General features: G+C 38.6%; 1 protein-coding gene across 1 annotated transcript in view; it reads right to left on the minus strand.

The window, feature by feature from the left end:
• Positions 1-7,650: 7,650 nt before the first annotated feature.
• shc3 (SHC (Src homology 2 domain containing) transforming protein 3) overlaps positions 7,651-26,195 on the minus strand; it is a 32,565-nt gene continuing 14,020 nt past the window's right edge. The window contains exons 5-14 of the mRNA XM_088320206.1: positions 24,554-24,617; positions 21,320-21,439; positions 20,900-20,953; positions 20,775-20,826; positions 19,580-19,709; positions 19,349-19,502; positions 15,440-15,533; positions 13,792-13,980; positions 11,912-12,219; positions 7,651-11,032 (exon numbers count right to left, since the gene is read on the minus strand). Coding sequence (XP_088176332.1) covers positions 10,904-11,032; positions 11,912-12,219; positions 13,792-13,980; positions 15,440-15,533; positions 19,349-19,502; positions 19,580-19,709; positions 20,775-20,826; positions 20,900-20,953; positions 21,320-21,439; positions 24,554-24,617 — 1,294 coding nt within the window. The 3' untranslated portion in view covers positions 7,651-10,903. The remainder of the gene's footprint in view (positions 11,033-11,911; positions 12,220-13,791; positions 13,981-15,439; positions 15,534-19,348; positions 19,503-19,579; positions 19,710-20,774; positions 20,827-20,899; positions 20,954-21,319; positions 21,440-24,553; positions 24,618-26,195) is intronic.

The raw sequence follows: 26,195 nt of genomic DNA on the forward strand, positions 1-26,195 counted from the left end.
AAACAAAGAAGAAACAAATGTCTCGAGCTGCAGAAAAAACGCATTATGTACATTTTTTAAACCCAAACAAAAAGGAGATTAATACATACATGCACAATACATGCCTGTCAACATCAGTCAATTGCTCCCCTTAATAATGATTGCAAATCGTCCTCAGTAAGCAATGATAAACCTTACAAACACAAGACGGCACCTGTTTACTCACAACAGGACGGACTATGCAGAATACCGCACCAATATTGGCAATCTACGATGACATTGTCGTCTACTAAGAGCAACCAAGACAATCTGGATTAGCGCCAAAATGGGCAGAACAAGATCCTTACTTTGTTTGCCGGATTGAAAAAGCAGCATTGAAAAAGGTTAAAACGACATTGCATATTTCCTTTAGGGCCTCCTAATGACCAAAATTAATATAAATTTAAAATATATATGTATATATACATGTACAGTATCTATATATGATTAAAACCATTGCTGGGCCTGATTCAGTTTGCGGGCCGTATTTTGACACCCCTGTTCCATGGTAAATTAAAAGCAGAACAACAAACCGATCAGGTCATTTCAAAGCATATTCAGGCCACACAAATGTCTCATCTCATCTCATTAGCCGTACCGCTTATCCTCATTAGGGTCGCGGGGGGGCTGGAGCCCATCCCAGCCATCTTCGGGCAGTGGGCAGGGGACGCCCTGAACTGGTTGCCAGCCAATTGCAGGGCACACGGGGACAGACAACTCATTCGCTCATTCACACCTAGGGACAATTTGGACCGGCCAATTCACCTGAAATGCATGTTTTTGGAATGTGGGAGGAAACCGGAGAGCCCGGAGGAAACCCACGCAAGCACGGGGAGAACATACAAACTCTGCACAGAAAGTCTGGAGCTGGATTTGAACCCACGACAGGTTCCCATGACATGAACTGTGCCGCACAAGCGCTAACCACTGCGCCGCCGTGCTGCCCTGTGCCACACAAATGTACTAGATTAATAGTAATAATAGTACATTAAAAACAAACACTCGCAAATGTGACTGCAGTGTGCAAAGGGATAGAGAAAGTCGCTAAAGATTATTGATTTCCTCTGAAGTTCAACGGCAAATCTGACCTAAATGGGACAGAAATATTGTGCACTATTGTAACTTATTGAAGAATGAAAAAAGGGGAAAAATTGAATCAGATTACTATATGCCAAATCAGAAGCACTTCAAATCAAAGATAAATCAGTGTTTGGAAAATGAACACACCCCGATCCAAATTACATCAAGCCACTTGTGTCAGATAGAGAGTTAACACCCTGTAAATTCGTACCATATGTTCTCTGAGGTAGTGGTAAAAATACTCTTTAAGTGGTAAATTAAAACTATTACTGTGTAGATGGTAAAATAATAAGTGTTCATTTTACAACCAAAATTAAACAAATATTTTAAATGAAAACAATCATCTTCCATGTGGATTTTTGTAATATTTGTGGTATTTTAGTATAATTAAACATTGTTTTAAAAAAAAAAAAAAAAATTAGATAAGCATAATTGCATAGTTTAAATTTATGACTTCGTTTTATTATTTTTGTTAAAATAGCTATTAAAACTTAAGTAATACTTAAAATAAGCAAAAATAATGACATCTGTCATGTTTAATTTAAGATTATTTTCCTATTAAAAAAATAAAAATAATAAATTAAAATTGCTAAATCGTTTGCCATACGCCACGAATATTTTAAATATGTTTTTTTTATTATTTTACAAAACGTTGATTGATAAAAAGGTTTTAATACATTGTACAGAGTAAAATAACCAGTGTTTATTTTGCAATAATAAATGAAATCTGCCGTGGGTACTTTAAATGATTGGTTGGTTGGATCCCTAGACCACACGGGTCATAGGGGCACCATTTCCTGTGGTGTGTCTTGGGCAAGTCCAGCCTGGTAGCACCGATCCATCTCCAGGCCAACATAAATGTCTTATTTTTGTGAAAATAATTATTCTTATAGCATATACAAATTAATCCATCAATGTCCTGCCCCGCTTATCCTCACTAGAGTCGTGGAAGCAGTCTATGGGCAGTGGGCAGGGGGACACCCTGAACTGGTTGCAAGCCAGTTGCAGGGCACATAGAGATAGACAACCATTCATATGCCCACTCATACCCAGAGACAATTTGGCATTACCAATTAACCTGACATGCATGCAGATACGGGGAGAACATGAAAACTCTGCATGGACTCTGCAGGAGGCGGTAACTGGAATTGAACCTTTGACCTCTGCATCAGCTGCCGTGCTTCTTACAATATAAATTAGAATAGAATAGAATAGAATAGAATAGAATATACCTTTATTGTCATTGTTACAAAATGGGTTAACATATTGTGACAACGAAATTGGGCAAATTATTTAAAGTCACATGTTACTCAAAATTATTTTTAAAGATAAAAAATATTGAAACTGCTCAATCCAAGCATGTTTTTCCTATTTTAAAAAAAGACAAATAAATATTAAAATCCCTTGAATTGCCTGACATTTTCCACACATATTTTAAAAACGTGTTTTCGATTCTCTTATGTTTTTCTTTTTTAACTAAATTGTTTTATGACTTCAGACATATTGAAAAAACAAGTGTTCATTTTTGAATAAAAATAAAACAAATATATTAAAAAACCGAGGGTATTTTGAATATATTTGTCTTATGTTATTTCAAGTAATTATTTTTAAGAATAAATATAAATTTAAATTGGAAAAAAATCATTGCCATCCTGAGAGACATAGTTTACAATATATTTTTTAAAACATGTAAATTGAGAACAATAATATTTAAAAAGGGGGAAAAAACGATCTTCCATATTTAACAAAAATAGGAATTACTAATTAAAATCAGCTAAATTGCCCTTTTATAAACAAAGTATTAAATATTGAAAAATAAATGATTATTTTGCTGTGTGCATGGATAATTCACAGTTTTAATTTAAGACTTAAAGAGTAAATTTGAACACCACCTCAAGGAAAATATCATCAACTCCGGTTATTTTATTGCGCATGAATGAAAACGAAGGCAATTTGTCTTGACGTCCCCCTCATTTTCTGCACAAGCAACGTGAATTATTTTTATGCATGGGGATACAAGATACTTAAAGAACCACTGTTTTATCTTCCAGTTATTGTATTTTTAATGTAGCCTAATTGTTATGATTGTTTGAAACAATTAAAAGTTATTTATTCTGCTTGGTCTGCACTAATTACTGTACATGACTTTGTCTTGCTTGGATAAAAGGCGCTGCAGCATGAAAAGCAATGAATATTTGCGCGATACCGCCACCTGCTGGTTGTTTGAAGAAGTGAATGCATATTTTTGGGGGGACGACTTGACTTGTAGTTGGGTACCGTCTAGGCCAAAATTTAGGATATATGATATTTTGTATATAATGAAAGAATCTCTGCACAATTATTAGCATATTTTTTCTGTATTCTAAAGCAGAACAAAACTCACAAATTTGTATGTAAGTTTCACACGTGTTTTTGAGGATTGGTACATAATACACATGAAATATATAAACAAACTCCATTCATTCATTTTCTGTGCCGCTTATCCTCGTTAGGGTCGCGGGGGTGCTTGAGCCCGTCCCAGCTATCTTCGGGCAGTGGGTAGGGGACACCCTGAACCGGTTACCAGCCAATCACAGGGCACACAGAGACAGACAACTTACACCCACCTAGAGACAATTTGGACGGCCCAATTACAATGGAACCTCGGTTCTCGACCATAATCCGTTTCCAGAACCCTGTTCGAAAACCGATTTGTTCTATCACTGAAATCATGTTTACCATTAAAAATAATGTAAATCGTTTTAATCCGTTCCAACACCCTGAATGTTGACCTTGAATGTTCAACGTAAACATAAAGCTAACTCAGGCTAATCATACGTTTGCGTTATCGTAATCTTCCGTACAAAAGATAACACTAACATGAACGTGTAAAAATAAAAAAATCAGGTCGTTTACAAGTCATTTAGCACCCAGGTCTCCACAACAAGTGGTGAGCGGTTCATTGGAAAGGGGGCTCCGTTCCAACACCCTAAATGTTGGGCTCCGTTCCAACACCCTGAATATTTAACTTGAATGTTTATCGTAAACATCAAGATAACCCAGGCTAATCGTACGTTCGCGTTATCGCAATCTTCCGTACGAAAGATTACGCTAACATGAACGTGTAAGAATAAAAAAAAGGATAAAGAAAATAATTATGAATATGATTTCTTACCTTGGTGGTCAGCAGAAGGCGCAGGTGGACAGTGGACACACCTCCTTCATATTTTGTTATTATTTCTTTCTTAAATGCAATAGTTGTACGCATTACTTTTCTTTTTTCACCTGTAGCAACTTTGCTGCTTGCACTGACTTTCTTCGGAGGCATAATAAGGGGCTAAAACACCCGTACGCCGCTCAGAATCGCACCCTAGATACGCACTCACGCATTACCGGCGTTCGAACTCCGATTTTTTGACCAAACAGCGAAGCAAGAATTTCTCGAAATTTTTGGTCGGACTCCGATTTGTTCGAACTGAGAGGCGTTCGAAAACCGAGGTTCCACTGTAAACTGATATTGTGTTTTTGAAATGTGAGAGGAAACCGGAGTGCTCAGAGAAAACCCTCGCAGGCACGGGGAGAACATGCAAACTCCCACATGCTATACGATGTTTCATGAATTATGTTTTTTAACAGTAGGCGGTCTTAAACAGTGCACACTTCTCCCTTTAAATCGAAAGCAGTTCTCAGACCAGAAACCACTTGCCAAACTAGCTTTTACAAGTGTCCAGCAGATGGCGCTAATGCACCATAAAAAAACAAGGAACACTTTGTCAATACAGAAAATGCAGATTGCTTGATTTCTTTTTTTTTTAAAAATACGTATTTTCTTGTTTGCACGTCTCCTCCACGTCTCTAGGAATAGGGAGCACATAGGCCAATCTCTTCATAAATCCCCACAAAAATAAAATTGCATGTTGTGGGATCTGGGTAGCCATGGCATGAGATGGTGATCATGCTACCCAGACCGTCCAATCCATTTGTCTGGCAGTGTTGTGTACAGAAATTGTCCAACCCTGACTGAGGCTTTAGTATGGTGCTGCCCCATCCTGTTGGAAATGTGTCTTTCTCATTCGATGTATGAATTAATACATTTTCCAGCGTTTAGAGCAGGGTTGTCAAACTCGTTTTAGCTGGGGGCCACAAATGCTATGAAAAGAATCTCACGCAGGCCAGACTAGTAAGTTTAAGAGAAAGAGAGAGGGAGAAAAAGACAGAGAAAGAGAGGGAGGGAAAGAGAGAGTGATAAAAAGATAGGGAGAACAAGGGAGACAGAGTAGCAGTGAGAGAAAAAGAGAGAGCAGGGGAAAATTGATATAGAGAGAATAATAAAGTGAAAAAAGAGAAAGATAAAAAGAATAAGAGAAGTGAAACGACAGAAAGAAAAAGACTCAGCAGGAGAAAAAGAGACAAAGTGAGGTGAGAGGGAGAGAGAGAGAGAGAGGTTGAAAAAGGGAAAGAAAGAGGGTGACAAAGAAAGAAAAATAGAAGGAAAGAGAATTAAAGTGTAAATTAGAGAGAGGAAATAGAAAGAGAGCAAGACAGATAAAAAGAAAGAGTTAGAGAGTGAGAGAAAGAAAGAGTGAACAGGAGAAAGAAAAAGAGGGAGAAAGAAAAAAAGAAGTGAGTCAGAGAGAAATGGAGAAATACAACCACAATTGTTTTGCAAGTGTTACCTGGCTTTGGTGACATCCGGTGGAAATATTTAAAACTACAGCTCATTTTCCTCTTGCGCTTCTCTCACTGTTGTCTTGCGGGCCGGATTTAAACCATTGGTGGGCCTGATCTGGCCCGCGGGCTGCCTGTTTGACACCTGTGGTTTAGAGGTACGTCTCACCATTGACTGTTGCTCTTTCAAAGAAGAATGGTCCACAGCTTTCTTTGACATAGCCCAAAACACTTTGGCGGATCTCGCTGATGCACAAGAAGTTCCTGTTGGATTCTCGGTAGCCCACATGCCAGTGTTATGCTTCTTTACTTTGCTATTTACAAGTCACCTTATCGCTAAAAACAAACCAGTCGTTAAATCTATCATTTTACATCTTGTGTTGCATTGCAATGCAAAAGTCAGGATAAGTTAGTTTATCGGTGTCCTTCAACTATTGGACAAAGTGTAGCTTGTATGGCGTCATGTGCAGTAGCCTTCATAAGACACTGTTAGGAAATAAATATTCAAAAATTAACAATGCATCCTCCTTTCTTTCTGTGAAAAGACGGACAAGAGACCGGCATTTCCACATGGGGGCAGGTTTAATTTCTTAAATAATAAACTAAGTGAATTCCATCGTATTACCCGAATTAGTGTCGCTCGAGTCTTCGTCGAGCCTCTCTCTCGATTGTCCCTCTCGATCTTCCCCGATCTTCTCAAGTTTCCCGGCCCACGCTTTTTTCCGCAAACCGGCGTGTCGGCTCCTCCCATGGGCGGGCCAGAGAATCCCCATGTGGGCTCCATCTCGTCAGCCCGATGTCTGAAATGGTCAAAACATACCCGAGCGTTTCCACGTCATCAGGGCTTTGTTCTCCAAACATCGCCTGCCATCTGCGTCAGAGTTCTGTTATCAAAATTCCCCAGCCAAAACACTCCGCACTTGGAACGGCGCGACCTGAAGCCCTCTCAGTGAATGTCTTTTGCATTAAATGTAATTTAATATATATATGTATAGTCAAATGTATAAAATCCTTTAACACACAAAACCGATCTTGTAGGAAACTGAAATTCCCTACTAGCTCTTCTTATCGATATCGGGTGCTCCGCTGGAAAGCAGATCAAACTGAAGTTGAGGGGTGTCATGTTCCTTTAGCTTAGCATAAAAACCCATGAATCTTCCATTTGCCAGTATCGGGTATCGTTCCCGTCTATCTTGTCCTGTTTGATATTGGTCTCCAGTATCTGGTATCGTTCCCGTCTATCTCGTCCTGTTTGATATTGGTCTCCAGTATCTGGTATCGTTCCCGTCTATCTCGTCCTGTCTGATATCTGTCTCCAGTCTCCTGTATCTGATATCAATCCTGCCTGGCCTATCCTGTCCAGTATCCGCTCGTGAAACTGGTATCAATCTCGGCGGCCTCCGGCTTCCTGTTGTTCCACGCCAGACTTCTGCCTTACTTCTTCCGCCCAGCGATCGCCGAACCACTGCCGTTTGTGTTCACGCGCATGACTGCCCCATTCCCGTAAAATAAAGCTTCTGTGAAAACGTTACGCATCTGGGTCCTCCTCCTGTTCTGAATCTGACATTATGAATGACCTCTAGTTCATGTTAACAATATCTGTGTGTTATTTGTTATTGCAATGTCCATTGCAGCCTGGTCATCCTATGTGCAGTCCCTTCTCAAGGTTTCTTAATTCTCTTCATGTTGAGCTTTTTGAGTTTTCCCTTGCGTAGGTTTTAGATCAGGGGATGGTGTAATAATAGTGTGTAGTTTTCAATTGTCTGGTCAGTGCAGCCGTTTGAGGCTCCTTGTGATTAAGGGCTATACAAGTAAACATGACTTGACTTGACCACTAGTTTGGCCCCTGTAAAAATGTTTTTTCTACCATGTGGCCCCTGAGCTCAAATGACTTTGACACCCCTGTTCTACACGTTCACTGTTTTATTGCCAACAGTCATACAGAATAATGTGAAAGCCAGACAACCAAAATCTGTAAACACCGTCCGCACGTTCATTTGAATGTCCATTTTACTCTCTCTAGCTTACTGTTCCAAAAATAGTGAGCTCTTGTGTGGTTCTAGTTGTACAGAGTGGAGAAAATAAAGATTACAACTATACTCCAAGTATATATATATCCATAACAATTATAATAAAAGGAAAGGGGGTGGGGGAGTTGTCGAGCAGCAACAGGGTCAAAACACGGAGAACAGGCATGCTCCATTGAACATCACCTATTTCACTTTCAAAACAAAAGCATCCAGTAGTTTGTACAAAGAAAAGGCACATTTTCATCAACAGAAAGCCCCGCTAAAGTAAAACAACTTCTATTGTTCGCCTTTTTTCTCTTTTTGGGATCCAAAAAATTCTAACAGCTCACTTAAACCATTGCTGTCCCTTTCAAAATAAAGTTTGGAATGGTGCGAGTCATCTCTTTAATAAAAAGGGTATAAAATAATAAAGAGAACACATTTTTTCACTTTCTGTAGTCTTAAAAAAGAATGAAGATGAAATTTATATATATTCAAGAAACCACTCCTCGAATTTCTAGTTTTTTAAGGGTTTAAAAAAAGATAAATAATTTAAAACCTTTTATAATAGAAATGTGACCTGATTTAGCAATGTATATACAGGTTTCGTACGCCTTTTTCATGGCCATAATTTTAGCACTTTTTAAAGGTACAGTGTAATACTTGACCACTAGATTTCTCTGTATGGTAAAGAGAATATCATAAAGAAAAGAGAAAAGAATAACACAAATGATACTTCAAATGAGCTAAAATTGTTTGACATTGGAAGATTTGTTTGACTATGTTCTACCTTTGATTTTGGTGAAGAAAAAATAATTAAAAATATGTGCAAAAAAAAAAAAGAAAATGAAAAAAAAAGGAATTATTATGTCAGCTCCCTCTAAGTGAGTATCTTAGGTCAAATAAATCCAAATGTCATCGAACGACTTGAATTAATCACAACTTGGCAAAAATGTAATCAAAGCTACGCGAACAAACCAAGCTTAAATCGTGCAACTCTAATCAAGATTACTTGACATATCAGCGCACAAAAGCCAAAAGGACATTGTCATTAATTCTACAAAATCATGTGTATTTTGATATAGCAGATAAAATAAGTAGTAACAATAAGCTACTCAAAAAATGGTTAGAATTAAATATTAATTTTTTTTTACTTATGGTTTAAAAAAAAAACGTGGAACTGTTGCGAAGGATTTTCATTGTAATATTTGACTCATGTTTATAGTATTTGAAATGAGATTATTTTCCAGAAGTATTTGTCCTTATGTTATAAATAAGTTTATTCTTAATTAAAAGAAAAAACAATATGAAACAAATATTACTGCATTTGCTAATACATTTGTTTCTTCTCCTGATACTGCGGATTGACTAATCACTCAATAGGAAAAAAATATTGTACAAATTCAAAAGTAAAACCAATAACAAAGTTTTGCAATTTGTAACTTAAAATAAAAATAAATTTAACCTACATTTTATTCAAACACAAAAACAATGTTGTTATTGTACAAAAATGAAATCGTTTAAATTGAACACAATTAAAAATAATACAAACAATGAATATGAAAAAAATAAAATAATGCATGAATTAAATTGCTGCGTTTTGACTATACCCTCAACGTTTAAAAGGACACTGTTAAATGTAACGCCATCTGGAGGTGAATTATTTTTAAAACTCAACAATTAATTTCAATAATATTCATAATGAAAGTTTGTCTCATCAAGAAACATTGACATACTTTGCTATCTTTCTGTTTCTAAATCGTTGAGGTCTTCTAATTGAACACAAGATGTCACTAAATGAAACACATTACCGAAGACGTAATTGTACGTACGTCATGTGCAGTTTTGTGTATTTTTGTTTTAACACAATAAACCCTCGTTTATCTGTGTTACTGGGGACCAGGATCCCCCCAGCGATATTTTCAGAGCTGCAAAGTAGCCCCACCTATTTTTAACATGCACTCAGCAATAGTCGACCAAGGATAATGGATCATGACCAACACAGTGCAGTTCGTTTTAGGCTGGCCACAATCCCACATTTCAGGGGACAAACCGAAAAAGAGTGCCCTGCTGGCCCCTGTTCCTGGCAATGATCGAATGGGCATAATGGATTGCGGCCACAACTGTGCAAATCATTTTAGGCTAGCGAGACCGGCACACGTCCTGACAAATGTACCTCCTTCCAATACACTTGTACAGCAATATGCGATCGGTGACAATGGTTTGCGGCCACACGAGTGCAGTTCACTTTTTGGTAGACAGAATGGCAAAGAAGAGTCGTGAAGCCCGCCAAAAATGCGTTCTGCCTTGCCCGCAGCAATATGGTATCGGGATAAAGGATCGCGGAATATTTTTCAAGGTGCAAAGTAAAGAGCGATTACAGTATTCCTGATCTCAAATACTGTAGATTGCTTTCCTGGTAAGGAAGCATTACTCCTAGAGGGTTGGCATATTAGTAATTGTTGAACGTATTTTGTGGATCTTGGGACATCTCTAAAATGGCTGGTGCTGGTCTTTTGAAAACTATTGGCACTGAATAAATTAAAGATGAATCCACCATTCCATGAAAATAAAGAAGCCTTTAAAATATATGCTTTACCAACTTCATAACTGCTGGTAGAATTAATTTTCTTCTATTATTTTTAAATCTATGTAACATAGAAGGGTGTGTGTGTGGGGGGGGGTGGTTGTCAAATCGTCCTCCTTTGTGGGAAAGAACCAATTCGAACTGTTGAAATGTTAACGAGTGTTGGCATCCTGAAAGGGAAAAATCTGTGTTAATTCTCCTTTTTTTGTGTATGGCCTCTTGTTTGTTTGTGGTAGAAACGTGCTTGTGCTTGGCAGACAAAAAGAAACAATTTGTAGCTTTCATACTGTAAAATCTTGTGGTCTGCACCTCCTCGAGGCTCTGTTTGGCTAAACTACGAGAACGTATCGTACAATATCATTTGTAACACCAAACCAATAAATATATCGTGGGTGTCCTATTCTCTGTCTTCGCAAAAATATAGCATTTCCGACGTCACGATAAAATAACAGTTCTATAATAAATACTCTTTGTTTTTTCCCCCTGCATCCCCTCAACACAATAGATTTTTTAAAGCAGCTTCCCTCGTTTCTAGAAAGTTCAGTGTTTCCGTTTTCCAGGGTCACTGCTTCCATCCGACAGGTTGCAGAAGACACAGTTCGCTCCCTGCCGACACGATGGGGAGGTTGTTGTCACGGTGATGGCCAATCAGGTGGCTGATGCTGTCAAAGACATGATCCTTTGTTCGGACCTTTGAGAAAGAAAAAGCGGGATCACTTTTTGGCAGAAGGAAGCACTTGAAAAAGCGGTTAGGTGATTGCTGTCATGGACTTTTTGGACAATTTTACAAATAACGTTTTTTTTTTTTTTGGTTTGTTTTTTAAATTATTGATGTTTACTATGTTGTGTGTATTGTTACCCAATTCAAAATCTGCCTGGTCATCATGGAAGGGGGTTTACAACTCATGAGGCCTCTTCTAAATGTTTGTTGAGGTTTTGAGTTTTTCCTTGCCCGCATGTTGGTTTCAGATCAGGGGATGTTGTAATTGTAATCCTATGCAGTGTTTCAAGACATCTTGTGATTAAGGGCTATACAAATAAATGTGACTTGGCTTGGCTTCCCTTTCTTCACCCCCCTACTCTCTCTGTCTCTCTCCCTTGTTCTTCCCCAACCCAACCTCTCTCACTCTCCCTTGTTCTCTCTCTCCGAATTCTCTGCCCTATCATTTTCTTTCCTTGACCTCTGCCTCGCTCTACCCCCTCTCTTCTTCCTTCTCCTTTCTCGCTACCTTATCCCACACTTTTGCTTTGTATCTTAATCATTCTCTTCCCTCTCCCTAGGTTTCTCTTCTCCTTATCTGCCCCAATCCCTTTTTATATCTCCCTTGTTGTCCCCAATCTCTATCTCCTTCTCTTTCCCAATCATTCTTTGCCCCTTCTCTGTCCTCCTTTTTCACCCAAACACCTGCATGATCTCTCATGTTCCCTCCTTCTTCCTCCCACTCCTTTCTCTCTCCCTTGTTGTCCTAAACTGTATCTCTCTTTTCCCCTTTTCCCTCACTCACTTAAACCCCCTAAACCTTAAGTGTCAAAGACAGAACTTTTTCATTTTTGTGTTTGTGAGCCTTACCGTGCCTTCAGGATCCACCAGCAGAAGGTGCTTGGCCATCCCGTTGTGCATGCCAGTCAGCACGTAAGAGCCCGGGTTGGTGGCGCTCTTGCGAACCAGGAAATCGCCGTCACGCTGCAGCAGCTTTTCGGCATCCCGCCGGCTCATTTTGCCGCGATACCACGCTTGGCCCTCCAGCTCCTCCTGCGCCCGGAAGGCAATGGAGCGTGCCAGCAACGGGCTGGAGTTGTCCACTGACGTCGCCTTGTGCAGGGCCGACACCTGCGGGGGAGCTGGCGGCTGCGATTGGATGGCGTCTTCGAAGGGTTCTGCTCGATAGTCATTAATAGACACTCATTGTTGATATATTCTTACAAGAGGGTGGAAATTAGACTTATGATGCCCTGAATGTTAATTTCTATGCTCTGTGTTGACATCCAAATGTGTACATGCAAGATTCAAGTACTGTACTGTTTTTTTCTGGACTATATCCATAACAATTTGAAAGTGAATTTTATAACCAGGTGCACCCTACATACCGCAGAATACGATGCATAAGATTGGAGATGCATACATTATTTGATAGGTGTGTGGTTTTAAAATATTTTTCCATATTTGAGCAATTATTGATCAATCAATAAACATCACTAGCCCTAATCCTAATACACTGTACGCAACGGGATTAAAATCCGGGCACTGGTGGAGAGAGCGTTGACACAGTAAGAACTACTATGTTTATTTGTACGGCATATACAAGTGCAATGATTAATTAGTCTGTTGTCGATACTGTTTGCTCCTGGAATCAATCCCATATCGTGGTAGTGGGGGAGTGGATACCTTACCACTAGATCTCCAGTGGTATAGATGAGATATGAAAAGACACAAGAGCTTATCTCATCATCACAGTTTTTTTGGGGCCAGAAACATTGATTTGCATAGTGCATTCTGAAAGGTTAAACAGTGGCTCCACTTTTTCACCTGTGTCCGCAAAAGACAGAAACAGAAACATACATTTTTCCGACAAAATACTATACAAACTATTTACTGTACGCATACATACTTAACAGAAAGGACATTGACACACAGGTGAAGAAGTGAAGATACTGTTTAATCCATCAGAATGCACTATGCAAATCAGTGTTTCTGGCACCGTGAGTAAAAAAAATGTGATAATGAGATAAACTAAAATGCCTTTTAATTTTTTATCTACTGGTGGTCTAGTGGTAAGGTGATATTGCCCTCACCGCCACCATACATATTCAAATCCAATAGCAAACAGTATTGAGGACAGATGGATTAAACATTGCGCTTTTAAATGTCATATGGATAAACATAGTAGCTCTTACTGTAGTCTCAATAATATGCGCCGGATAGTCTGGTGCATTTGTTGTATAAATAATATATGACAAAATACTATTGTTGGGTGATTGTAGCGACATTTTTAGTTTATCAATTTAACCTATCTGTAAAATTACCAACGGATGGATTTTATGACCAAAGGGCCAAAAAATATCATATATGTATATTTTTTTTCAATAAAAATCAAAATTAATGTTCTGTTTTAGAATACAATTAGATACATTTATTATATATTCATTTAATCTGTTTATAAAATAAAAGATTATTTAAATATTAAAAACATGATTTCTCGTAGACCTTAATATATGTATGTTTAACAATTCGTTAACATGAAAAAATGTTCTTCTTTATTATACAATGAATAAAATGATAACATTTTAAGTGTGTCAAGTTATTTTATTAACAGACAAAATATTCAAGTAACCAATTCTTAAAAGTAATCATTTATGGCAGCCTTAAATAAATGTAGGTTTTCTACAACTTTTAATTGGAATAAGTCCTGTTTTAAAGTGCAGCGTTGAAATATACTTTTAAACACTTACTCATGTCAAAAAGATCTGTGGGAGGGTTTTCCTTTGCAGTGGCCGTCACACCCTTGGTCACGTGCTGCGCCTCGGCCTGTAGCGCCGCCAGAACCTGCTCGTCGATCTGTTCTGTGTTCATGTACGTGGGCATTTCTCCCGCCTTTGGAGCCTGACCTTTGATGCTCTCGCTGCTTATATCTAAGGACCCTTAAAGACAAACACCATAACAAGGGTGACAAATTAAATTGGATGGATGAAATGTCTACAAAGCTGATCACCAAGCAGCTTCCCATAGAAAAGTCAAATGATAGTAATCCCTCAGTTATCGCTGTTAATGGGGACCAGAATCCGCCGTGAAAAGTGAAAATCTGTGAAATAGGTTGCACATTCATGAAAGCCCCCAAGGGTCAAACTTACCTCGCGATAACGTCCTTAACCGAGTGAGAGTATACCACTATTACAAAATAACAATTACAGAATAGATCTACAAATATAAAACAGAAAAAATAATTACAATGGAACTAATGGTCTTTGTCTATTGTCATTATACAAAAGTACAATAAAATTGGAGGGATTCTCCTTTCAAAGCGATTTCAAAAGTGGTTGGCTAGCTGCACGCTAGCACCAGGTAACATTAAGTCAAAACCGGTCTCTGCGACGAATAAGATAAAACCGTCCCAAATGTAGTGGTTTCTCACGAGTAGGAGCTAACTGTATTTGTGCAATGATTTATCAGTCCAGAGATCTGGCTGACCACAATCACAAAACATTGCATGCAACTGAAATCGAAACCAGGTCACAGCGGTGGGCTCCGAATCCTAACCACTCGACCACCAGTGGTATGAATGACATTTGAAAAGACATTAGATCTCAACTCATTTTCAAACCATTTTTTTTTTCACAGTACTAGAGACGGATGTTTCAGAATGGAGAAATCAGAAAGTCGTCCTGAAAGATAAATTAACACAAAAAAAGACAACGGTGGAAATATATTTTTGGTGTATTTGATGAGTCAGAATTTGAAGGACATTAACCAGCTCGGTAGCCTAGATGGTATGGCGCCCGCTCTGAGACTGGGAGGTCGCTGGTTCAAGCCTCGGCTGAGTCATACCTAAGACTTACAACATTTGTACTCATTGCCTCCCTGCTTGGTGCTCAGCAAGGGTTGGAATTGGGGGGTTTGGTCACCTAATGGCTGCGCCCTGTTTGGCTGCGGCTGCATTGGCTCGCTACAATTTAACTATACGGGTCAGGTGTATCGACATTTCGTTCTGTGTGCATTGTTACAAAGAATGACAAAGGTAAATTCTATTCTATTCTATTCTATTCTAGATACATTTTGCCCCCTATGACCCTAGTTGTAAAGGGACTTTAATGATAATCCCACATATTCAACAACGTTTATCACTTACAATGCTTAGTTTGAGCTGATAAAAAGGAAAAACAGATTTTACACTGATTTTTGATTAAAATAAATTAGGGTAGGGCGTTAAACACGAATAAATACGTTAATCGTAATTCCTGAAAGTATTTTTTATTGCCCACTAGATGGAGCTAAATAATACAAGCTGCCCACGTGAGAATAGCATCGATCTGTTAATTATCTCCTGTAAAATAATAATATCAAAAACATTGGAATAAAAAAGTGCAAATTTGTTGACCATACCTTGTTGTATGAAGACAGACTTTCTATCCTCTGTCCAGTTTTCTGCACAATGGCGCCCTTGGTAATAGTTCTGGTCCAAAGAGTTGGAACTCGCCTAAAACAGACAGCAAAAGTGATGGCAAAACGAAGCAGTGAATCCCTGCAGGGAAATACTTTCCACATTCGTAGAAGCATCAAGAGGGTTAATTTCAACTACGCTATCGTGTGGACGGAAAATGTATACCCTGCTTGGTGCAGCAAAAATGGTACAAATTATGCTCTGAATATAATGTTCTGTGTTACTTTGCCTTTGTTTGTGCTTATGCAACAAGTGAAAATGTGAAATAAGGAGGTAAAATAAAGTACTCATTCATTTATAATTAAAAGCAATATTTTCCCAAATTTTTTGAACTCAGGTGGTTTGTATTTTTTTTGCAGATAATTTCACCTGATTTGAAAACTATTTTACATGGTACTGGCGAAGCATGGGTGCATCAACATGAGATAGCAAGTTTGTATGGATTTGGAAGCGTATATTTCTAGGAAGGGGACTTTCAACTCTGGGGATGTTTGGTGCTCCATGATACTTTTGCATCTCAACTGTTGCATTTGCCATGACATGGTTCTTGCTAGATTGATTGACACATCGAAATGATGTCACAGTTTGCCTCTTAGTAAAGCAAGGGCTGTGACAATAAGGAATTTCTGGAGATGCTTGTCACACAAATAATCGCGATTGATGAATATATTATCGCAAAAAACAGAAAAAACTCAAGTTAAATGCTACTATGATAATATCAGCTTAATAATATATGTACTGTATAGCTTAATAAAGAAGAGCAATGTCATGGTCATGAAATCTAGTCAAGACATACTCAAGAAATCATGAACTTATCATTCCTTTTGAATAAAAATTGAACAGTGCAGGATTTCAGCCTGTTAGGGCCCGGTCACACAGCCGTTTGCGTCTGTATCGCGGGAAAAATTTTGCGGGTTTTTTTTGCGCGTGGTTGCCCGCGATGGAAAATGCGCAAAATTGGCCAACCCGCTGTTCATCGGTGGTATGCCCGCAAAACAGACGCCGGCGACTGTTCCGCTTCCTCATCGCGTCATTTCCGCGTCATTTTCTCGTGTGGACCACGGGTATAAAAGCTGCCGAGCCGGCGTTATGCCGAGAAATGCATCCTTGCCGAGATTTGCATCCCCTCGCTACTACAACCACTTTTACCTCGTTTTATCTCACTTTTATATCACTTTTAGGGAATTCAATGGCGAACATATAACCAAAACCACTTCGTCTTGCATTTGTTGGGAATGTAATACAACTTAAACCATTCCGTCTTTGTATTTGTTGTGAATGTAATCGAACGGTAATGCACGCCGTATACAAATCACTTTTGAGCAGGTAACATGTTTATTTTGCCTTTTTCTATTCAAATCGCTCGTATTGAAACTGTTATGCACTCTACCATAAAGCTTATTTCTGCATAATAAGCTTTACGGTAGATTGCATAACAGTTCTCAAAAGTGATTTATATACGGTGTGCATTACCGTTCGATTACGTTCACAACAAATACAAAGACGGAATGGTTTATGTTGTATTACATTCCCAACAAATGCAAGACGAAGTGGATTTGGTGATATGTTCGCCATTACATTCCCTAAAAGTGAGATAAAACGAGGTAAAAGTGGTTGTAGTAGCGAGGGGATGCAAATCTCGGCAGGGATGCATTTCTCGGCATAACACCGGGCTGTAGAAATCATATAACCGCTCAAGACACAGTCCCGTGAAGATCAAGATTTCAAGCTATGGCACCGAAGAAGCCAATATGTTATTCATGTAATAGTTTTTCATTTTTATTTTATTATCTTGTTATGAAATGAAAAGACTGTCAAGAAATAAAAATGGATTAAGACGAGGTGACTACGGTCACGGGGATCCATGTCCACCCCTTGACGTCTCGAGCACAACTGACGTGTGCTCGGCAAATCGCGCTGTATATACGCGGAGAAAGGCGTTTGACCGTCACACGCGTAACACGCTAATTTCACGTAATAACACCGCGATACAGGCGCAGAACATGCTATGACCGTGCTCCACCCACGATTACCCGCTGAAATTTCGCGTCCTACCCATGTGTAACAACGCCCTAGCCGCGGCCAGAGCACGTCGTTCCGCGTCATTTCCGCGTCATTACCTCGTGTGCCGCCCGCGGTTAACACGTGGTCTAAAGTTTTGAGCAGCGCAAAACTTTTTCGCGCGGCCAACCGCGTGTGAATTTCCGACCGCGTGTAAAGCACTGCTGTATCTCGTCTATATGGCGATGTCAAAGCGTCCAACATCGTTTGCTTCACGGGCAGAAATTTCCGGCCGTGATTCAGCCTCGATACGCCCGTGAAAGGCTTGGTGACCGGGCCCTAAAGGTTTGAGCAGCGCAAAACTTATTCGCGCTGCCAACCGCGTGTGAATTTCCGACCGCGTGTAAAGCACTGCTGTATCTCGTCTGTATGACGATCTCTAAGCGTCCAACAGCGTCTGCTTCATAGGCAGAAATTTCTGGCCGTGATTCAGACGCAAACGGCTGTGTGACCGGGCCCTTAGGTTTAAACCTTTTGAGGAACATTGCACAGGTAAGGGTAACAGGTTGTAGGATCTTTGACTCAACTTTTCGGTATTAAAGTGCAAAATTGAACAAAGTGCAAAAATGAGTTGTACAGATTAGAACCAAATACTCTAATTTCAACACACCTATAGTGAATACGGCAGCAGAGCAGATCAATACAATCTCTTTGCATGCGCCATTTTATACTGTAATGTGTACACTCCTCGTATATCCAATTGAAAAGCTGCAACCCCTAGATTGTTTGCCTTTCTTTCTTAGCGGACTAGCTCGGCGAATTGTACCGGGTGACTGTATTCCAAATACTGCTTAAGATTAGTTGAGTTAGCTCCTTTCACTGGCACCTTCTTGAGATATAGTTTGCAGACTGCTTCTTTCATATTTTGGGGCTTACCGCTGTAACTCGGTATAAACCCAAAATGTGTCCAAAATACTGAAGTGTTAAGAGGTTCTAAAACTAAAAGTTAAGTCGCCATGATGAGCACGTAACCGAATGCGGATAATGTTGCGGGGGTTTCAAATGTCCAAACTTTTCAGAAAGCGGGCCGGATTTGATAAGCTCAAAATTAGTGAGGGCCGACTATTCAGCCTGCATTGTTTGAACAGTCTTTAATAAATTCACCCTCCATAAAAGGTTTGCAGTGCTTGGTGATCAGCGTCACGACCTCTTAGCTCTCCTTTGTAGGATTTTAATTTGACCCGCAGGGTCTCGTAAAAAGGCGACGCTGTGCTGTTAAAACAGCTTACTGTTGCTTCACCTTTTCACAGTGTTCGTTTCCAGTTAATTTTTTGTCGCCAGCAGGTTTTGTCTGGTAGTGCCCTTGATATTATATTCTTTGAAAACAGCCACAGTCTCTTTGCAAATTAGGCAGACGCAGTTGCTTCGGATTTTGGATTTATTTACAGTCGCCATGTCAAAATGGTGTGGGCTAAAATTCTGACAGAAACTGAAGGGCAAGTTGGCCAAGGGGCTACTGCCATCATCTGGTGAAATGGTGATTTTTTTTGGGGGGGGACATATTTTCTTTATACTGCGGTCAACATTACTGGCCAGCCATATTTTATTAATTTTATGACAAAAGCCGCGGGCCAGTAAAATTTGTTCACTGTCCAAGACTGGCTCTCGGGATGGACTTTGGACATGCCTGACTAACGTCATCAACACACACATTGACTCGCCATTCATGAACCACTCATTTATATTGCCCGGCACACGGTTAAGGGTTCGACCCAAGAAGCACATCGCGACATAGTATCAACATTCTAATTGGGAGTCCATGGTGGTGTTTTTCAAACAAATCAGCTTACCTGACTCTTGTCCAAAGGCGGGTTCTGATCTGCCAAACGCGTGTCGATGAAGCCTCCAGGAGGAGGCATCTTCCCGGGGATGTTGTTGTAGTACGGATGCTCTGCCGACTCTTCTTCCTCCTCTGTCCACACCAACTCCTCCATGTTGAACACCCTGCATGAGATGGAAAAAAGGAATCACAAGGCACCCTACGTGCATCTGCCGTCTTGTTGTAGCTTTAAATTACGGACGTGTCGTTAGCGGAGGAAGGCTTGCTGGAAGGACATTGCATGTACTGCTGGAAGCGAAGGTCGAAGGCTTGGCCAATAGTGCTGATGACATCCTGTGCGAGCCCGTCCGAACACTCCAGGATGTGACATGCTGGGGAAAAGAGACAACTATTTGCTAATAAATATGATAAACAATACTTGTTTGATTGAATTTGGGAGTCTCAACATGCAGTGAAGAGAAACAGTCCTTCATCAAGGTAAACTGCACGATTAAACTAGCCACCAGAGGGTGCTGGATCTCCACAAAGAAAATTACCTTTAACTCGTTCAGTGCCATAACGTACAAATACATTTTTCAGAAGCATCGTCCCTGAGTGCCAAAATGTAAAAATACGTTTTATTTTTATTTTTTTTAATATATTCTTAATGCTCTAGTGCTGATGATTAGTAAGGATTAAGCCACTGCGAATTATTTTAGAATTATAAATAACCACTGGAGACATCAGGCGCTGACAAGTTTTTGCAAAGTTCATGCATTGTTCATGCATAAGTTCAGTGTTCTTGAAATAAAATGTTATTTTGCAAGCAAAGTGCCCTTGTGTTTATGGAAAGCCTTTTTTTAGATATTGGAGGTATCACAAATGAAAAAAAAAATCACTGAAGTGAGTGTTCTGCTTGAAAAACATCATTTCACAAAAAGCAGTTTTTCTCAGAGGTTTTCTGGAAAACAAGGATTTTCAAGAAACTTGTTTACCTGTTGTTGACTAAACAATGGTAGTAGCTAAAAACATTATTTTTTCCATTTATACAACAGTGTTTATTTTGATATGTATTATGGCCGTATAGCTACAGAACTCTTTCTGTAGGCCTTAAAAATGAGTAAAAATGGCAAAAATTGGCTGGCACCCGCACTTTGAATGACTTAAGAAAATAATATTTTGTTGTTAATATTGTGACATAGTGTCATAATATGGCAATTTAATATCATAAAATTGATGCTATCAACATTGTTCTTATCACATATTCATAAAATGGTTAGTTTTCAATAGTATTTTAGTTTTAGCATCTAATTTATTAAAAAAAAACTCCATCTTGCTACTGAGGGATTTTTTTGCACTATAAAATTTAAATAATTTGGACTAATCGCAATGTAAAATACTGGAACAAGCAAAACAATAATATCAGATGTTAGTAGTAATATTGTTAGAACTCCCACCTCTTCTGTTAACAGGATCCTTCGCCACATATGCCACAAAGTCTGTTGTGTCCTAAAAGATGATGAAAACAATTGTAAGAAACGTATAGTAAAATTCATCATAGAACAGAATATAAAATACTTACAGGGTCTCCACCAGAGGCAAAAGAGATTGACTGCATGTGATGATTAGCAATGATCTGCAGAGTTAAACAGTACAAGTAAAGAAATGTTTCTATTGCTTATAGACAATTAATTGAAATATTTTCAAGAAAAAAATAATATAAGTATGACCTTCAAGAGAGGCAAGAAAAATGCACGACTAGAAGTTGTGTGAAATGATGGAACAATTTTGATAGAGATTTGAACGGTTTAAACTAAACCCGGTAATCATAAAATATGTTATTGGAAGTTTTAATTTGTCTTGTATTTGATTGAACTTGAACTATTTCAGCCTATTTATTTTTAGTCTGAGTTAACTTATAACAATTATGTTGTTTTCAATTAATTAATCAAAAAAAATAGTCAATCATTGTTTCAAGCATTCCTGTTCATTCCCGACTCACCTGTTTGCAGTCAGGCGTCATGAGGTTGAGGCTACTGGTGGAGATGTTCAAGTTGATGGACATGCCGGCAAACTGCAGATTGCTCTTTCCCAGGATGCTGGACAGAGCTTTGGATGGTGGCTGAAGCACATAAATAAACGACATACATAAATAAATTAGATACTCCATTAAGTGTTCCGGAATATTTTCGGCAAATACTCTAAACTGTTTGTTTTTTTTATTGAGAAAATTATCCCCCCGAAAAAACATGCTCAATGTAGTAATGTCCTACTGCTAAAAAGCAATCAAGAAAGTTCTGACAGATGACGTCCTTGGGTAGTGAGACACTACCAAGTTGTGGTACTATCTCTAAAAATCTAAATATATTTTTAACGAGGAACATAAATTCTTGGAATCTTTTACACAAGTAGTGTGGCCGATTGAGTATGGAGGCTTGGCTCCAAGTGACTAATTATCATCAGGCCTTCAAAAATGGCGTGAGATGATTCTTCTTCCTAGGGGGCATGACAGAAAATAATTGAGAAGCACTGCCATAGACCGCTGCAGCGATTCCAAGCCAGCACAGATAGCGTGTGCCGTGTGAGTCATTCAGCATTCGTGTGCAAATGAATGCAGCGTGGGATGCGTGAGCGTGTGTCATCGTTTCTCTGCTCTCGTTACCAGGACGCCCTATTCGGCCTTCTCTGGCCAGGAAGAATGAGAGGAAGACGACGGGCAGAGGCCACATTTCTTTAAATAAACTCTAAAAAAAATGGTATCATTTACTTTTTTCACTCAAATATGCATGTTAATGCAGGGTCAATTAAACTACGTCTCGCAGGCCGTATCAGGCCTACCAACAAAGCACCTGCAGTTTTAAATATGTCCACTGGATTTCACCAAAACTAAGCACTACTCGCAAAACTGTATTTGCTATATCAATTATTAACCGGATAAACAAACCATCCTGATGTTATTTCGTCTTAAAAATAAGCCACAGAAGCGATGTTTGAGGCAATACGTTTTGCACTCACCGAGATTAAAAAAGCTGCAATTACAAAATAGCACCTGGGTGTCTTTGCAGAAGTTTAAAGAAGCTTAAGCTCCTTTTTATAGTATACGAAATCTAACACGAAGCTCCCAAATTCAGGTGGAAATTTGCATAACAAGAAGGACAAGCAGAAAAAGACCTGGCCTGCCAGACAATTTAATCCGGCCCACCATGAATGTTTGAGTATTTCAAAAAATAGGCGAGTCTTTAAGGTAATTTTTATCAAAAGTTCGAAACCAAATTAAACTCAAACCAAATGCTCCCTCTGGCCGCTAAAGGTCAGTAAATTATATGCTCTTAGCTTCAGTAGGCACAGCCAAGTAGTTTCATCTGATGTAGTCTAATCTTATTTTTCATGCACTGCTAAAACTTGTATTTTGTATTTCTTTTTACAGACGCTCCCCTACTTATGACCATTCGACTTATGTAAAACGGTAGATGCGAACATTTTTTGTGGGATTTCGAAAAATATCTGGACATTGCTGTAAGTTAGATTTTGTATCGTGCGCACCTTTGTCCGAGTAGAGGACAGTGCTATAGTGCTTCTTTCCGCCGCTACCAGCATTTGGCAATGTGAGAGCTCACCCAGCATCCGCCCAGAAAAAGAAATCCGACTTTCTCTTCCTAGTTTGTGTGCAAACATACTACTGTATACTGTATCTCCAGCGCGCTTTGACCTTTTTATTGTTTAGTATCTTGTGAATCTATTCGATAATGTTGGTGTAAAGTGTAAAAAACAGGCGAGCCGTTTCTTTTGAAATAAAAGTGGAATAAGAAAGCTTGATGCGGTTGAGAAAATGGTTAGATTGCTTTTTTTCTGCCACTTTCTTCCACGGAGGAGGAAGTCGCCTAACTCTTGAAGCTCATCTTCCAAAAGTAAGTTGAACTTAATTTTATTATTATCTTTATTGAGTATATTACTTCATTAAATGTTTATTTTTTTTAGTACAAAGCAATACAGGTTACTTATACAAGCCTTAAACCTACTTATACAAACCTTAAACATAAGACATATAGCACTGAAACAACTTAAGAACAAATTCAACTTACGAATGATCATCCGTAACGTATCTCGTTCGCAGGGTTGGGACTGGATTACTTTCAATTACTTTTGGATTACTCCAATACCAAATATGCTAATAAAAGACAAAAGAAACTAAATATGAATAAAATTACTAAATTTTGTGCAGGCTTGGGGAGTAACGGAATACATGGAACAGCAAAAATGATGTTGGCAAGCTGTTTGGATTTATTTTCATTTTGTTTCTGTCGCATTTTATGTTAGTTTTGCCGGAGATCAAAGAGATCAAAGCCAGGAGAGAAAGCTTACCACGTGTTGTGTGTCATAATTTTATTCATATTTAGTTTCTTTTGTCTTTTATTAGCATATTTGGTATTGGAGTAATCCAAAAGTAATTGAAAGTAATCCAGTTAAAGTAACCCTACCCAACCCTGCTCGTTCGTAAGTAGGACAGCGTCTTTATTCATTTCAGACCAGTATAACAATTAGGGCAGATATTATATTTCTTCATGGGTCCTACTTACATTTGTATAGTGCAGTGAGTTGGTTGAGGTGTAAAACAGCATTCTCTAATTTGTTTTAATAAACCAGTTAACGCATTGAATGCTAACCATGAAAATCTCTCCCACCAGTGTTTTTCAATATATGTGTTGTGCTTGGAAGAGATCTCCTATCATCCATGATTATAATACAGTATGTGGGGTAAGCTACTATAGTAGTCTGAATGATAAAGCACAGTACTGAAAAACTACAGTAAGCAAAAAAATTTAAGTTGATATTATTTTACTGATGCGGCCCACCTGAGAACAGAAGGTCTGGATCCGGTCCCAGAGCCAAACCGAGTTTGACCTAGCTAAAATGGGTATTAAAACATAACTCGTGCAGCTAAATGCAAACAGAACAAAATCGATTGGCTCATCTTTTACCGTCATGTATTTTGTGAGTTATTGGATTCAAGACTATATATATATGAAAAATTAAACACATCAATCAGCTGTTTTTTTCCTCCCGCCTGGCCCATATGCAAAGCTTCTCAAACCAATGCAACCTGCAACTCAGAAAGTTTGCTCACATGTGGCATAACTCATACGTAACTCTCATAGCCTTTTTCCTTTGGCATTTTTTTTGCCCAAATCTGTCCGGTTCTTCTAGCTAACCCCACCGTTGCTGACCTCCCACTTACCTTTCGCTTCCTTGGAGCTCCTTTGGTCCCAGGAACAGCCTCGCAAACCAAACCGATGGCTTCCCTAGAGGGTTCGAAAAACGACCAAAGACAAGAGTATTAGTATTAAACAGTTATGTTCATTCAAACCAAATTTACCGTATTTTCCGCACTATAAAGCGCACCGGTTTATAAGGCACACCCACATTAAATAGTATTTTGTCATCTTTCTTTTTCCCCTTTATAAGGCGCGCCGCACTACAAGGCGCATGGAATTGAAAATACGGTAAGAGCTACCATATTTTTTCATGTATAATCCTTGTGTCATTTTATTCATTAACTGTATATATTAGTGCAATGATTGATCGGTCAATCAGTCGAAAAATGTCGCTGACCAAAATCGCAAAACACGGTACGGAACGGTAATAGAACCCGTGTCACGGCAGTGAGAGCGCCAAAACCTAACTGCTAGACTACTAGTAATACAGATGCTTTATGTCATTATAACACTATTTTTACTCTGCCAGAAACTAAATGTTTGTATGGAACGTTTGTCATCAGTATCACTGGTGTTCTAGTGATTGAGTGTCAGCGCTCTCATCGCCGGGACACCGAAAACTCCCGTTGCATACGTTTTTTTTTCAATTGATCAAAGATTGCACAAATATGGTACTATAGTGTAAACCCTATTGATTAAAGTACAGGTGAATATATACTATATGCACTTCCAATCTTATCCACTGCATTATGTGGTATATAAGGTGCACTGGGTTATAAGGTGTATTTTCAAATTTCTGGCAAATTTGAGGTTTTTAGGTGCACCTTATAAGCCGGAAAATATGGAACATTTATTTTTTTCCTTTGAATTGGTGCACTACATGGGAAGAAGCAGCTTTTACAGAGCTTGGAAACATTTTAAATGACATTGCAGTATCGATTCAGATGCCTGCAACAATGTCTCATCGATTTTGTTGACCACTCCCCTAAAATCAATACATGGATAATAATCCGGGTTGTCTGATCCCATCTTTTCAGACCAGTACTTCAGTATTCAGTTTGATTTGAATATTTTTAATGAAGGATTTACAATATACAAATTGAAATAATTTGCTAAAAACAAAAATGTATATTTTCTAGGGGTGGTTTAACTCTGGTACTTGGCAAGGGCAATGGTCCTGATACCAAGTGCATTTTCACAAATATCAATTCCATATATTAATGCCAATGGTAGCTTTGTTACACAACATTTAAGTGACAAATTATAGAAAATTTACAGCACAGTATATATATATATATATTTCAATATGGAATTTCTTTAAAAATAAAAGGGACATTTTCTAGGGGTGGATGGGTGGATACTAAGCATTGGCAATGGTGCTGATACCTGATTTTTTTTTTCAGTTTTGTATCAAAGAAAGTGTCATTTAAAATCTCCAATATTTTTGTTATCTTTCTTTTAAAATCAGCTGCAAAAATGCCACCCACAAAAGTGGTGGCACTGATACAATAAATATGATCAATGATAAAATTATAATTAAAACAATCATAAAAATAACAACTAAATGTAAAAGTATATTGAGAGATATATGGAAAGATATATAGTTACAGCGATATAGAGGCATACAAATATAGAGCTAGATATAGAGAGTGATAGAGAGTTATA

The sequence above is a fragment of the Urocampus carinirostris genome, chromosome 16 (assembly GCF_059441175.1).
Source record: "Urocampus carinirostris isolate Australia breed hairy pipefish chromosome 16, RoL_Ucar_1.0, whole genome shotgun sequence".
Classification (NCBI taxonomy): Eukaryota; Metazoa; Chordata; class Actinopteri; order Syngnathiformes; family Syngnathidae; genus Urocampus; species Urocampus carinirostris.